Genomic DNA, 15,372 nt, shown 5'->3' on the forward strand with positions numbered 1-15,372 from the left:
CCGATTGTGCTAGTGTTGAAAGATAACCTGTTTGGAAATAGGAGAGAAGAGCAGCGGAGTGCAGCATATTTACCAGGAAGGATCTCTGAAGGTGTAACATTGCTGAAGATGTGTTCATCTTTGAGTTGGAGTTGTTGCATCATTGTTTGAAAGTCAGTGCGCATGATGAAGTTCAGAGCTCTATTTCATGAAGGCATGGGGGAAAACAGCAGGAGTACAGCATATGGCCTCTCATACCTGGTCTGTTTGTCAATAAGAGAAATGCCAGTCAGATATTTGGCCTCAGATCCAATTTCTTGCCAAATTCCTATAACCCCTGATTTACCAAATGGAGGAGCCACTGCAAATGTAGCCAAAGGATTTGGCACATCTGGGAACTGGCTGTGGTTCAGGAACCCACAAACCTTTAATCTCAGCACTGAGGTGCTCAGGGATGGTGTTATAGACTGGCATTTGCTGAAAGATAAGGAAACTGATATCGGCACAACTTCGTCACATTGTGAATCATCATGAGTTACTTTGAAATGGAAACATTGTTTGGAGGCTTCATCCAGAACTTGGTGGCAATAGGATTATGGAAGGTGGGGACAACAGTAACAGCAATTCTGTAGTGAGGAGCTTCCTCTGGGGTTGCAGTGAGAAGGGGTGAGGCAGTGCATGTTTACATTGCATGAACACACTCCTTAGAGAGCCACCAGAGTAGACAATTAAGATATAAATACTGAGAAGGATGCAAATGAAGAATGATTCCTGATCTGCTGATTCTTCACAGAAAGTAAGGATTTCATCCAGCATTGGACTTGTGCACTTTTTACAGACCTGCAGCACTCAAGTCCACAGAGACTTGCTGTAATGTGTAGACTGTGAAAAAGAAGGCTGTTTGCTGGAAATCACAGCTTGAAGTTCTATCCTGCAGTCAGCATGCTCTCCTGGCTGTGTAGTTTCTTAGCAGGTAGGAGTAACGCCCAGAACTAGATTATTTATGCTCGAAAGAAAACTGTGGGTTCATTTTCAGATTTAAAATTCCCTGTCAACTCCAAGATTTATTGGCATGGACAAGCACAGCCAGGGGTGAGGGGAATGAAAAGAGAAATACAAAACCAAAATAATTATCTAAAAAACAAAATCTACAATGTTATTATGGATGGATGACCATAGGCTTACCTCTTTAACAATGAGGAGTCCTAATGAAAGGTCTTGGCCTGAAACATAGACTCTTTATTACTTTCCATAGATGATGTCTGACCTACTGAGTTCCTCAAGGATTTTGGATGCGTTACTTGGGATTTCCAGCATCTGCAGAATCTCTTGAGTTTATGACTTCGTTAACAATGTTTGGATGCAATATCTCAAATGCTGACAAATTGAAATCCATGTATCTAATCTTGGTTAAACACTACTGGAGTACTTAAGACCCACACCTTGGGAACAATAGATGCACTTTTGAGCAATTTTATGAGTGTCTGAACTATGACAGTGGAAAAATAATTTTTTGGTGTGTAGATGTATGGCTTTTCACCAGGGTGATGCAGAAGATGTTTGATTGCCCAGTCATTGGACAAGAGGCAGCCAACCAACTCCTCTAGCTTCGTGAGGGTACTGATAGTGTGTCTGACTACATGATCGAGTTCCGCACACTGCTGGTAGAGAGAGGTTGGAACACTGAAGCCCTTATAGCTATGTTCCACCATGTGCTATCAGGTGAAGTTAAAGATGAATTGGCAACTAGTGACATAGCTGAAGATCTTGAGACTCTGACTAATATCTCCATCTGGGTTGACAATCGTCTCCAGCAAAGGAGAAGAGAGCACTGCAGTGAGCCCTCTAGGAATGCCAGTCTCCAAGCTCCTCCAGCCTCACTGCCTGTGGTGCAGTCATGCACAGCCCCAGCTCCCCTGAACCTCCTCCGCAGGAGTCATGGCAGCTGGGCAGAACCTGATTAACCTGACTCTTTCTAACTGAACAGGACCAGAGAATGAAGGAAAGTATTACTCCTACTATGGTGAGCTGGGCCATTTCTGCTCTGCCTGTTCTGAGTTGTTGGAAGAACATCCAGACTCAGACAAGGAAGGGAGGTCTACAACAGGTTCCTCCATTTCTCCCACGTCTTCTACACCTGGTGTTGTGCTGTCCACCTCCATCTCCTGGAGCGAACAGCAACATGCCCTAGGAGCCCTTGCGGATTTTGGCACAGCAGGCAATTTCATGCACCTAGGATTAGCAAGACATCTCTGATTTCCCTCTGGCTTGTCTCAAATGAACAGTCATGGGAATGGTTCTGGTCAGAAGACCTCTGGGCCCTGGGAGGATTTGCCACCTTGCTGATCTCATCAGTCTACATATATAGCAAACCAAGACTATCGAGTTTCATCTTATTTATTCTTCTGAGTTCCAGATGATCTTAGGACACCCCTGGTTTGCCTTCCACAACCCACAAATTGAGACTGGGGTAGAGGCTGTTCTCTCACAATGACTCCTGTCTGATCAGTATCCTTGTGCTTTCTTCTCCTGCTGGCTCTCTCCTGAGGAGAGGAATTACAACATGAGGAATAGAGAGTTGGTGGTCAAATTAGCCCTGGAGTAGTGGAGACATTGGCTGGGGGAGCCAAGCATCCACTTGTGGTCTGGACCATCCACAAGAACATGGCCTATATTCAAGAGGTAAAGTGGTTAAATACACACCATACTCAGTACTTTTTCTCTTCTTTCACTGCTTTGGTTTTATCATTACCTACTGTCCAGGTTAGAAGAATCTGAATCTGAACACCCTCTCCAGGCCGTCTGAACAAACAGATCTGGTTACCGCCCCAGAACCCATCCGTCCGAGCTCTACGCTGGTTTCATTGGTCTGAATGGAGGTTGGTATCATCATCAGGAAAGCACAACAGGAGGGAGCAGACTCAGGGAATGGCCCACTGGATCACCTTTTCATCTCTAGCTGTCTATTCAAATATATTAGAGTGGGGTTAGGGTGAGGGATTTACTTATTGAGGCACGGTGCAGAATAGGAACTTCTGGCTCTTCATTCTATGCCATCCAGCAATCCCATGATTTAATCCTGCCCTAATCACAGGACAATTTACTACATCAATTAACCTACGAACCAGTAGGTCTTTGGACTGTGAAAGGAAACAGGAGTACTTAGAGAAAACCCAAGCAGTCATGGAGAGAACGTACAAACTCCTTACAGGCAGTGGTGGGAATTGAACCCTGGTCATCTGTACTGTAAAGCATCGTGCTAGCCAGTATGCTACCATGCCACTCCATCTGACTGATCTTTCTCTCTCTCACACTACAGCAGTCAGAGGAAAGTGCAGGATTCTTGGGATCCACATTGCAAGAATTGATCAGAGAGGCTGAGGACTCGCTTTGGGCAACTTTGGGTTCATTATGCATGTGCTCTTACTCTTTCTGTTTGTTGTTTTTGAGCAGTTTGATCAGGGCGATCGATGCGGTCTGGGGTGCTTCAATAAAGAATGCTTTGCTCTGCAGCCTGTGTGGAGTGGAGGAGTGATGCTGAACTGAACTAAACTGAATACCACTGGGCTCCTTGTATGATGGTTGATATTCTCTGTGTTGTCCGCATGCTTTTTGCCGTTTGCGCAGTTTGTTCTGTTTTCATGTGTTGGGTGTTTGATATTTTCTTGAATGGGTTCCTTGGTGATTCTTTGTTTTGTAGCCGCCTGCAGGAGGACAAATCTCTGAGTGGTATTCTGTATATATCCTCCGATAATAAATTTACTTCGAATCAATATTTTAGAAACAGATTTTTCCCTCCACCTTCAGATTTCTGAATGGTCCATGAAACCATGAATATTACCTCACTATTCCTTTTCCTGCACTGTTTGTTTATTTATTTTTTTATTTTGTAATGTGTAGTAATTTTATGTCTTGCACTCTACTGCTGCTGCAAAACAATTAGTTTTATGATACATGTCACTGATAACAAACCTGATCTGAATCTGCCTTGGATTGTTTGGCTGGAGTCGTAAACCTCATATGTGCTGTTGCCCATTATAGCAGAAAAATACATCACAGAGCAATCAAATCTCAATTGACATCTGCAAACTGATCATACAGCTTTATACATTCAAACATGAGCTGTAATATATCTCATTGAATAACTTTATGTCAAGTTAGAGGAAATCAAAATTCCTGTAATTCATAAAAGTCTTTGCTATTATTATCCCAAGGATCACTGCCAAGTCTGTAAAGTGATTATATTTTAGGTCAGTTACAAAATGTGGAACTGTAGTCTGATAAAGAGCATCCATTACATAATCACCACATCTTGCCACAGATGACTCACTGTTAAATCTCTTCCCCACTCTAACTCCATTAAAAATAGTTGCTTGATATAAATCTCTGAGAACAAGATAAAGCAGTCTTGCAATGGTAGGAATAGTGAAAGTAGTTTAATTTCAGAAGTGGAAATTACTGCAGCAACATGCTGACATTAGGTTTTGCATCCGAAGATGGAACTATGCTTATATCTGGACATGTTCTCTAAATCTGGCACATTGAAGTGCGCAGAGATGCTCTGTAATGTGCAGACTGTGAAAGGGAGAGTTATTTCCAACAAGTCACAGGTTGAGCTCTACAGTGTGGTCAGCATGTTCTCCTGAGCTGACAGGGACAAGTGATGAACCCAGGCCAAATTTGGGCCCCGCAGGAAAACTTCTGACAGCCTTATGCTAATTAGGAACGCCATCACACATGTGTGGATCAACGGGTTGGGCACTTACCTAATCAGCTTGGACCGGGAGAAGGACCTTGACATAATATCGCACACATGCAAATTGAATGTGCCCTCCAAAATGAACTTTGGGTGTGAACCAGGATTTGTATACAAATGCATAGACATCTGAAGTGCAGTCTGAATTAACAGATGGGAAACAGAAATCTTCTCTTTTGAGTCTGGAGTCTGACAGGTTTGCAGATTCTCTTCTATTTTCTCTGTGTATTAGAAAGAAACTTCGGTTGAATCCACTGGAAAGAATGAAGGCATAGGAGGGGTGACAGGGGGACACACAGGTCAAAGCCTTCCAATTACTGGATGACAACACTGTCTTCTGCTCATACCCCCAGTCAGTCTGTAATTTAAATAGTTATATTTGGTCTCAGGGGCTGGAATCAATTGCAGAGTAGGGAGGGGGGAGCATGTTCATTTGCACAGAGTTGAATTCAAAGTAGAAGGAGTGTGTGACAAGAATTGGCTGGAGTGGATGGCCAATGGGGACAAAGGTTGGGACCATGGAAGCAGTCTCTCTCTCAATGACTGGCATGAACCTGACAATCAGTTGCAAGATGCTAACTGGTTGTGACTGACTCTCAGTCCCTGAACTGCAGCACCTGCCCAAACAATCGTGTGTTTTATCTGGAGATCCAGAATGGATCCACCAGGTGGTAATATACAAGTCTCCATAGAAACAGGTCAGTAGGTGCCCAATTTCTGCGTGACTGCATCAAGCGGTATGTAGAAGTGAAACGTGCAAACACAAATGTCACAACTACTGAGGATTTACCTTTAATTGGAAATGTGAAGAATGGACTTGACTTTGGGGTGGGGATCTCCTCATCAGATCCTCTCTGAGTGGTCAGTGTGCCAATATCAATGCATGCTCACTTTGACATAGCTCCAATGCAGGTGAGATAATCACTCACCTCTTTGTGGACAAATATTTACCAAAAAAGGCCTGCAAAAGGACGAGGCTTATCTCAAACATCTGTGTAGCATAGGGCACTCTGATCAATGGGCTGTTCCCAGGGAAGTATGCCATGACGAACACCAACCAAATCTGGAACTTGGTAAAAGACATAGTTGGTCTGCTCATAACTTGTGGTCATCCAGTGCACCAAGGTGACAAGATGACACATTCCTGAAGGGTGCTGAGGGCCCCACTGAAACAGTACAAAGACAATGTGGGAAAGGTCAATAGCTTACTGGCCATCTGAAATGGTTTGAGAGTAAAATTAATGTAAACAAAGATATTTACTTATGGTACTTAGTCCTTTATATATGTCTACATATAAATAAAGTATATTTTAATTGATAATTAAATAACAATTTCCCAGCTAATGTAATAAAAACTAGAATTCGATTTTATTGTGCTTGATTGAAAACAGTCGATTTGTCAACAATGGATTTTACACCTTTTCCCTGAAATAAGTAATTAAATGTTTAAAAGTTAGGTATAACCAAATCACTACCAATTGTAATACATAGCTGTAAACAAAGTGCAAAGTTCAAAGTAAGTTTATTATCAAAGTACATTTGCGTTACCATATACAGCCTGGAGATTCACTGTATTGGGGGCATTCACAGTGGATACAAAGAAACACAATAGAATCAGTAAGATACTACACACAAGGACAGTCAAACAACCAAGGTGCAAAAGAAAACAAACTGCAAATACAAAAAAACAAATAATAATAATAATAATAATAATAATGAATAAATAAATAATAAATAATAAATAATATTGAGAACATGAGTTCTAGAGCCCTTGAAAGTGAATCCATAGATTGCAGAATCAGTTCAGCGTTGAGGTGAGTGAAGTTGTCTACACTGGTCCAGGAGCCGGATGGTTGAAGAGTAATGCCAAGTCTTGTATCTTGTCCTGTGAAACCCAAGGCTCCTGTACTTCCTTCCTGATGGCAGCAGCAAGAAGAGAACATGTCCTGGATGGTAGTGACCCCGATGTTGGGTGCTGCTTTCTTGTATGTTCAATGGTGGGGAGGGCTTTTTTTGCGACTTACTGGGCTGTATATGCTACTTTTTAATAGGCTTTGCCACTTATGGGCATTGGTGTTTTACACATGCTGAATTGTAATACAGCAGAAGTGAATGAGGACCCGGATACCAAGGAGAGACAAGAAGTACAAGAGATTCTAGGTCCAGAACCACTGCCGCAACATTCTGATTCTTCCCTGGAAGCAGGGATTGTATCCGACATAGAACAATGTTTATTCCTGTGTATACTCAACAAACCTGCAGCATTATGCTGCATAAAGACCTACTATAATGTGCAGACTGTGAAAGGGAGAACGATTTCCTGGAAATAACAGCTTTAAACTCCATCATGAGATCAGTATACTCTGCTGGGCTGTGGACCTTCCAAGCAAAGCCTAGAGCTGGATAATTATTCTTTAAACCAAAACTGTTAGTTCATTTTGCCCACATAATTAATTCACTACAAATTGTCATATGTAATCTACATGCAGCTGTAACCACACGATTGCGAAAGTGTACAACTGTAGAAGTGAAAGAAGATGTCTGGGGGGGCAGGGAAATTCCCCGCAGAATTTGGCAGATTTCACTGCAAGAGATGATGCAAATGAGAAGAGAATCCACATAAATAGGAGCTCAGTGAAGCTCTACTTCAGAACGTGATTCAGCAGAGACCTACTGCGTTGAACAGAAGATCCTTCAGCAGACATCTCTTCTGCAGTACAAGGTGGAAGATGGACAGAACAGCCACTGTGACCATCCTCATCCTCCTTCTGTGTGCCATTGCTGCACAGGGTACGTTGAGATATCCGAACTTATGTTATTTTCTTCATTATACTATAGCAAGAGTCCATGATTTTTGTGCTTCATGTGTTGTTTGCTATGAATGGAGCAATTAAGGTGTCTATGGTGTTATATATTCTCTGTTCAACACTGCTATGTGAGGAATGTTTAAATTCTTTAACTGAAAATCAAATCCCACAGACTAATATAAGACTGATCAGGTAGCTGGACTGCAGAAGCAGAAAGAAATGCTCCAATGAACTATGTTTGAGCAATATTTATATTGTAGCCTTTCTTTGTTCTTTGTATTTCAGTGATAAGCTATTTCATTAATGAATGCTTGCAACATTTGATAATGAGATTGTGCAAGTATCCAATATATCTTTCTGGTCATGCACTGATGAAGCAGAAATTCTGGAGGAATTACCAGCAATTTTTACAGTCTTTTCTCTTGAACAAAGGATGAGATCTGAGTAAATATAATCTTTTCTCAGGTGTTCCGATCCCAGGAGCACAAAGACGGTGCCAGTGCCTTCAGAGCAGCTCTGATATTATTCATCCGATGTCCATCCAGAGCTTGAAATATATTCCCCGTGGATCCCACTGTGATAAAGCAGAAGTAATGTGAGTAAATGAGTCAGAGAATCACCTTTAACCTTTCTCCCTGTCTGGTGTCTGTTTATTTATTAAAGCTGTTCACTTTAAGAGAAGTCATCCAATTTCTGTGAAGTAAATTTGTAAATGTCACCTTCTATTCACAGTGTTACCCTGAAAAATAAGACTAAAATGTGTGTGCACCCTGATGCCAAGTGGTTGGAGGTCCTCATTACTGCCTTTAAAGGTCAGTATTTGACGTTTGTACAATTCGGAATAAAACTGCGGTGAATTCTTTTCACCATCTGAATCTGGATCTCTGCGGTGTAGGGCACTGTCTGCCCCTCCTTGCTGAACATTCCTGACAGCACTTCCTGCCTGTCTGAGTCACAACCTCGAATGTCAGCAAATGAGAGTACAGTTGACATCAGAGTTTGGCCTCTCACTCTCATTCTCCTTACTAGTAATTCATTATTGGTCCACCCACAAGCAGAAGTGAGCTTTTGGGATCAGACTTTGGATCTCTGGAAGAATATCAGGAATGCTGGGTACAGAGAAGATGGTGGGAATAAAGGTTTAGGGTATCAGGATGTCAATCACATAGAAGTCTTTGTCCTAAGAAATTCACACAAAATACTGGAGGAACTCAGCAGGTCAGGCATCATCTATGGAAATGAATAGACAGTTGATGATTTGGGCTGAAACCCTTCTTCAGCACGGCCCGAAACACTTCCATAGACGCTGCCTGACCTGCTGAGTTCCTCTGGCATTTTGCGTGTGCTGCTTGGATTTCCAGCATCTGCAGGCTTCCTCGTGTTTATGAAATCTTTGTCCTGCACGATGTTGAAGTTCTCGCTCAGAGCTGCACAAATCCACTATTTATCACACTTCTGGCTGTCACCTAGTAAATTATGGAAAGGATGATAAATTGAGTGCCATGAAGTTAGTCACATGTTGCAGGATACCCTTAATGTGACTTGCTTGTGCAGGCTGTGTATTTTTTGTGACTGGGCCATTTGAGTTTCCCATCAGTAGAGACTCCATTGTTGTTCATGGTGATGGTTACTTTAACGTCAAGGTTGGGTGAATCGATCCTCTCTTGTCAGTGCCTGGCACTTGAATGACACAGAAGTTACTTAACAGGCTATCATTCATGCCTGAATACTGTCTAAGCCTCAATGCATGCAGGAATGAAAAAGTTGATTTTATAAAGATTGAAATTGGAGTTCACCACTGTCCAATGCATTTTAGATTATTGGCACTGCAACATTAATAAGGTGCTACAAACTTAAATATTTTGGAGTCCTGCTCCTTTTTGTGGAAGGTCTGTTTCATAATTTTCTTAAATGTGTTATTGTAGACACTTTATACAGTATTAGAGTAGATAACAGTACAAATTATTTGATTTTATTCCAGGTGCTAAAAAGCAGAATTTAAAAAATTGAAGCTGCAAAATGAAGGATTCACTTCCACCTCTGGATTATCCGATGGGGAATGATGGAAGTTCAGCCCTGGGTGTTGACTCTGTGATATCACCATCCAGTGGTTCATTCCAGTGTCTCCTCTTCATTGTCTTCTGAAAGTTTCACCATTCATCCTGATGCAAGACTTGTTTACTCCTGTCACACTACCTGCTTAACCTGAGAAAACCATAAACTTTGGTCCAAGTTTGTGGCTTCATTTGAAGTCTCTGGTAATGAAGTAGATTTTGTAACTGCTAAGCATTACAATGATAAAGGGTTAAAAGGGTTAAAATTTAGTATTAGAGATCAGAAGAGTAGGAGGTGATGTTAGTTTAGAAGAAGTTCGTTGATGTGTTTCCACGGATGCATTGTTCATTTTGAAGATTACTCACATGGAAATCTTGTGGGTGGGGTTGGCATGAGGAAAAGCTGATTAAGTCCCCTGCTAGCCACAAATCGGAGCAGTGACCACAAGAACACAACTTGCAACTGACCAAATCCTGCTCCCTACACTTCCATTATTCCAGCCCCACAACCTAGACGTGAGACTAGAAAGCATTCTGTATTCACACATCACCTTCTCAATCCTACACATGGGGATTGAGGTATTGCCAACAGTTTTGGGCTGCAGATATCAGAGAGGATGTGTTGTCAATGGAGAGAGCCCAGAGGAGGTTCACAAGGATGATTCAGGGATTAAAAAGGTTAACATTTGAGGTATGTTTGGTAGCTTTGGGCCTGTAATCACTGGAATTTAGAAGAATGCAAGGGGATCTCATTGAAACCTATCAAATGTTGAAAGGACTAGATAGGGTGGATGTGGAGAAGATGTTTCCTATGGTGGAGGTATCCAGAACTAGAGGGCACAGCCTCAAAACTGAGGGGCGATCTTTTAGAACTTAGGTAAGGAGGAGCATTTTTAGCCAGAGAGTAGTGAACCTGTGGGATGTTTTGCCGCAGACTGCAGTGGAATCCATGTCCATGGGTATATTTAAGGCGGAAGTTGAACGTTTCCTGATCACTCAGGGCACCAAAGGATACGGCGAGAAAGTAGGTGTATGGGGTTGAGTGGGATCTGGGATCAGCACATATGGAATGGTAGAGCAGACTCGATAGGCTGAATGGTCTAATTTGCTCCTATATCTTGTGGTGTTACATGATTTACCAGGAATTGGAAGTTGATTTATCCTCAGCTTTTCTATAAAATGATCTACTTTAGAAAGTTGAAGACACAGTATAAAAAGTTAAACATGTTACTAATTTTACTGGTAGATAGAGCACAATGTATATTTTCAAAATCATATGTAAAATGAATTTTACATTCTCCCTTTTCCTGTTGAAATTCTGTACATAGTCTGTGATCTCAGTACTATTGACTATAAATATAATGGAAACATTTTAAAAACGAGAACAGGCACTTACAAGTTTTGTTGGTGTCAGTTTACTGCAATGTTTTAAAATCACTTGCATTTGAAGTTAAATTGTGGGATTTTCTCTATAAAATGTCAGATTTTAAGATCTATACAAATCAAATTCTACAGAACTATGAATTTTATATAAGTTATTTAGATTTTAGAATGTAATTTGTTTATAATTTGACAATCAGGAAACAAAATTTGTAAATAGAAATAATATCCGTACAGCTAAAAGTAGAAATTTTTGCCCTGAGGGAACGTTCACTGATTGAATTCTATTGACTTAGCAGCACATTTGGATGGTTGATGTACATGAACAAATTTGTTGAACATTCTTCAAATGTATGTGAGAGAACAAAATAAACTGGATCTCTTTTGAAGAATTTGTTGTCTGTGCATATGAATCTTCAGTATACAGTTCTGCGTTTCTCCATTTGATAAGTAAACTAGGCCTAGACAAAGGGTTTCGGCCCGAAACATCAACTGTACCTCTTCTTATAGATGCTGCCTGGCCTGCTGCATTCCACCAGTATTTTGTGTGTGTTGCTTGAATTTCCAGCATCTGCAGATTTCCTCGTGTTTGTGTTCACAATATAAATTGTTGATTACTGAGCACAGGCTTGTCTCATAACATTAAGGAAGTCTGTGTGTAGTGCAGACATCCCACCTCTCCCGGAAGTTCCGGGAGTCTCCTGCATATTAATAGTGGCTCCCTGATGCCCACAAATTATATACAATGTCCCGGAAATAAATTTTTTTGAGAGCGAACGAGCGAGAGAGAGAGTGAGGGAGCGAGCGTGTGAGAGAGAGAGAGAAAGAGAGCGAGAGAGAGAGAGAGAGAGAGAGAGAGAGAGAGAGAACCATAGAAGAGTGTTCCAAAAAAAGAAAATATAAAACGTACGTCACCCCAGACTACACTAAAATGTACCCCTGCCTAATAGGGGTCAAAAATAATGACAGTGTTGCTTGCTGCACTGTTTGCAACAGTGACTTTTCTATTGTCCATGGTGGGTTAAGACTGTAAAAGACATGTTGAGGTGAGTTTAACAGGTGTCATTCGTTCATTAGCATAGCTAACGTTATTTAAACTAGCTGGCTAGCTGCTAAGGAGCAGCTCTATTGCAGACATCTCACTTCTCCTGGAAGTTCCAGGAGTCTCCTGCAAATTGATGATGCTACCTCCTTGAAATGAGTTTTTGCAGGGTGGGATGTCTGGTAGTGTTCATCTTCTCAGATTCTGGCAGAATTAAATCCCTGCACCCAGCCCTGGAGTTTTTGTTGCTCCACACCTTAAGACTGATACACAGATCTTTGAGGAATTTATGAAAATCATACTTGCTCACCATGATTATTATACAAGAGATTGCGCAAATAAGGTATATTACTCTAAATGTAACTCAAACGGATAGATTAACAGAAATATAAATACTCAAAGGTATCAGCAGCAATTGATGCAGCAGATGGAAAGGCTGTCTTGAGGATGGACCACAAATTAAAGCCACAAGTGGTGGAAGTTTGGAACTTTCTCCCTGTGGCAAGAGACATTTACTCATCTAAAGAGATTCAGAGAACTGATCAGCAAGAAAGTCAATGAGTAGCGAAATAGCTGAGAGATTCTAAAAACAAGGGGACCTCAATGTAATTCAACACAGGCAGGCAGGGTCCACTCTGCAATTAACATCTGTGATGTATATTCACTTCCCAGGGCATGAGAAACCCACTGCTAACCTCAGCCTTCTACTATAGCAGGACGACCTTTCCAAAGGGTCCGAGCCATTCGTGACAAAGTTATACTTCTAATAACTATTTGTAAACAAGAACCAGTCTTCAGTTCTTAATGTAAATTGTAAGCAGTAATCTATTTGAAGTTAGAAGGATACCTGGGCTGGCTGCTAAGAGATGTAGTCTGTAAAGTGAAGTGACTATGAGATTGCTTGTCTGCATTAGCTAAATACAGGACAGTGGGGTTATGTTAATTGGTTGACATGAAACCAGGCAATGACAGCTAAGTTATTTGCACCATTGCCCTCAGAAGCTTTTAGGCCATCTGTGTAAGTTAATTTGTCCCAGCAAAGGTACCTGGAAACAATGTCATCTAGTAGCAAAACAGAAACAAATTTAGGAAGCATTTGGAGATTGTTAGGAATGACATGAAGAATGACAGAAAGATGGACTAAAGTTCATTGCTCAATCTTTGGTTTCTGCGACGGATGACTTGACCGTCTGCAACTTGTCGGTTTGTTCTTTTAGATTGTGATATTGTACTTGTGTTTGGAAGTCTTTTGTGGTTTATAAATCTTTTGTAATTTGGAAATCTTTTATAAAACAGAAATCCTCTGTGAGTGTTAAATGTGTATTAAGAACTACTGTATATATCTAAATTTAAATGTGTACCATTGAAAATAAAATAAGCTGTGTTTAAACTGCTTCATTAGCTGGAGGTGTCTCCTCCTTAGTGGCGAAGTTGAGGGGGTGGGGACCCACCACTTAACCAGTGGCTATTGACAGCTTGGCAGAAACTTCCCTGAGGAGTAGGTTGATACAATATGACCTCCTATAGTGGGAGAAACCATAGATATCTCTGTCAGATGGATCTTCATATCTTCTTTTGAGTTTAGGGCTTTTTGGACAGGGAATGCAATACCATCATAGGTGACAGATTATTGTTCCTTAGTGAGGATAAGCTCCCCCTACCTATTAAATACTCCCAATGATGTTCGGCTCAAATGGCTTCTGACAACCAAGTCCAGCTCCTGGCCTTCACTTGTGGCATAACTATTAATCCTGGTGGAACCATTTCTACTGACAGGAGAAGGGGCAAATGGGGATTACTGGTGCCTTAAAACCAGTCGTTTTGGGCAGATAGGGCTCGTCAGCCATGGTTAGTTCTCATCTAGGGACAGGAGAGCTGATCTTGAATCTCCACTGCCTGCCGGCTATCCCCACTCATCATGAAGGCTTTGGGAGTAAACCTAGAGGGAAAAATCCAGAGCTGGAGTCCCTAAGGCAGTCCTATATTGAGTTCGATTCAGACTGGCATCTCCTGTGATGCTGCTGGTGCCAAACTGTATTGGTCTCTGCTGTTTCTTCAGGTTCATTAGATGTGTGGAGAGCGGGTGCTTGCTACATGGGTAACAGCTTGCTCTCCATATCTTACTGACCTGGCTTGCGTATCTAGACAGTTAGAATGTAACATTCATCGTCAACCCTGACTGATAGAGGCCTCATCATCATTATCGTAGGAAGAATTATTGTTTAGCATTAGCGCAATTCAGAGAGAACTCAAAAAGTGTGGTGGCACTCTAGCTAGTACTACAAAACGGTGACATCCTGGTTCCAATAGTTGTGCAGGCAACTGCTAGTATGAATGTGTTAATAATATGGCAGAATTATGGGATAATGCACCCAATGCTTCTCAGCTGAACGTGATGAATATTTTATTCTTCAAGTCAGAAACGGGATGCTGAAGAGTAGAACACAGATTAGATACACCAAACCCCACTGAATAACCTGCTGAACTCAGACCATCACAATTTGTCCTCAATCCTAATGATGCGGCACAAAATTCTTTAAAACACTATTCTGAAATATGATGCTGTGATTGATCAGCAATGACAATTTAGAAAAATGAATCCACGCAATTACAGAGAGGCTCAAGGCTTGCAAAAGGATTATTTTTATTGGAAACAGAATTCAAACCTCATCCTTTATGAAATCATACAGTTCAATTTGCAGAGGCTAAAGATCTACAATTATGTCTTAAATAACTAAATATGACAGAACCAGTCCTAATATGAACTGTCTGAAATTATGATATGTTATGAAATTATGCTATGAATGCGGTAGAAAGAGTTCTTCCTGTCTGTCGACTACTAAATGGAGAACACACAGAGGTAAACTACTTCCACATTTGTCCATGTGAAGTATGAATTATTATTGATGACCATTGGTATACATGGTTGTGGCTCTTCCCAGGACATATTGGAGGTAAAGAGCTCACAAGCGAGTTGCAAAGAGGCTAGGATTTTGGTAGTAACTATGCAAGAAATAAAAATAATGAGGATGATGTTTTAAGAACTCTCCAGATACTGTCAAGGCCAATCCCAAATTATCTTCAATATAATGTGAAAATGAAGCAGATAGTGAAGGTAAGACTTGGGTATGGTGCCCTAAAAAAGTTAGGAGGCATATACCTCCTGCTCTTAAGCAGGAAGAGCTAGTTCCAGAAGCCCAACAAGGATTTGGCACAATTATGGTGGTGGACAAGCCACTCATGCAAAATTAGACATGTTACACTAGTGGCCTTACACATTGAGTGATTGTAAGCACTTTGCAAATTGTAATGAATGACTGGTCTATCATAAAGGAACAGTCAAGAGATCATCTC

At 41.1% G+C, this 15,372-nt stretch overlaps 1 protein-coding gene across 1 annotated transcript; it reads left to right on the top strand.

The window, feature by feature from the left end:
• Positions 1 to 7,400: 7,400 nt before the first annotated feature.
• LOC140194669 (interleukin-8-like) lies at positions 7,401 to 11,349 on the top strand. The gene is made up of 4 exons (XM_072251924.1): positions 7,401 to 7,525; positions 8,008 to 8,137; positions 8,275 to 8,354; positions 9,524 to 11,349. Exons 1-4 carry the CDS (start codon positions 7,465 to 7,467, stop codon positions 9,550 to 9,552), a joined length of 300 nt encoding a protein of 99 aa, XP_072108025.1. The 5' UTR covers positions 7,401 to 7,464; the 3' UTR covers positions 9,553 to 11,349.
• Positions 11,350 to 15,372: the final 4,023 nt, after the last annotated feature.

The sequence above is a fragment of the Mobula birostris genome, chromosome 3, assembly GCF_030028105.1.
Source record: "Mobula birostris isolate sMobBir1 chromosome 3, sMobBir1.hap1, whole genome shotgun sequence".
In the NCBI taxonomy this organism is placed as follows: Eukaryota; Metazoa; Chordata; class Chondrichthyes; order Myliobatiformes; family Myliobatidae; genus Mobula; species Mobula birostris.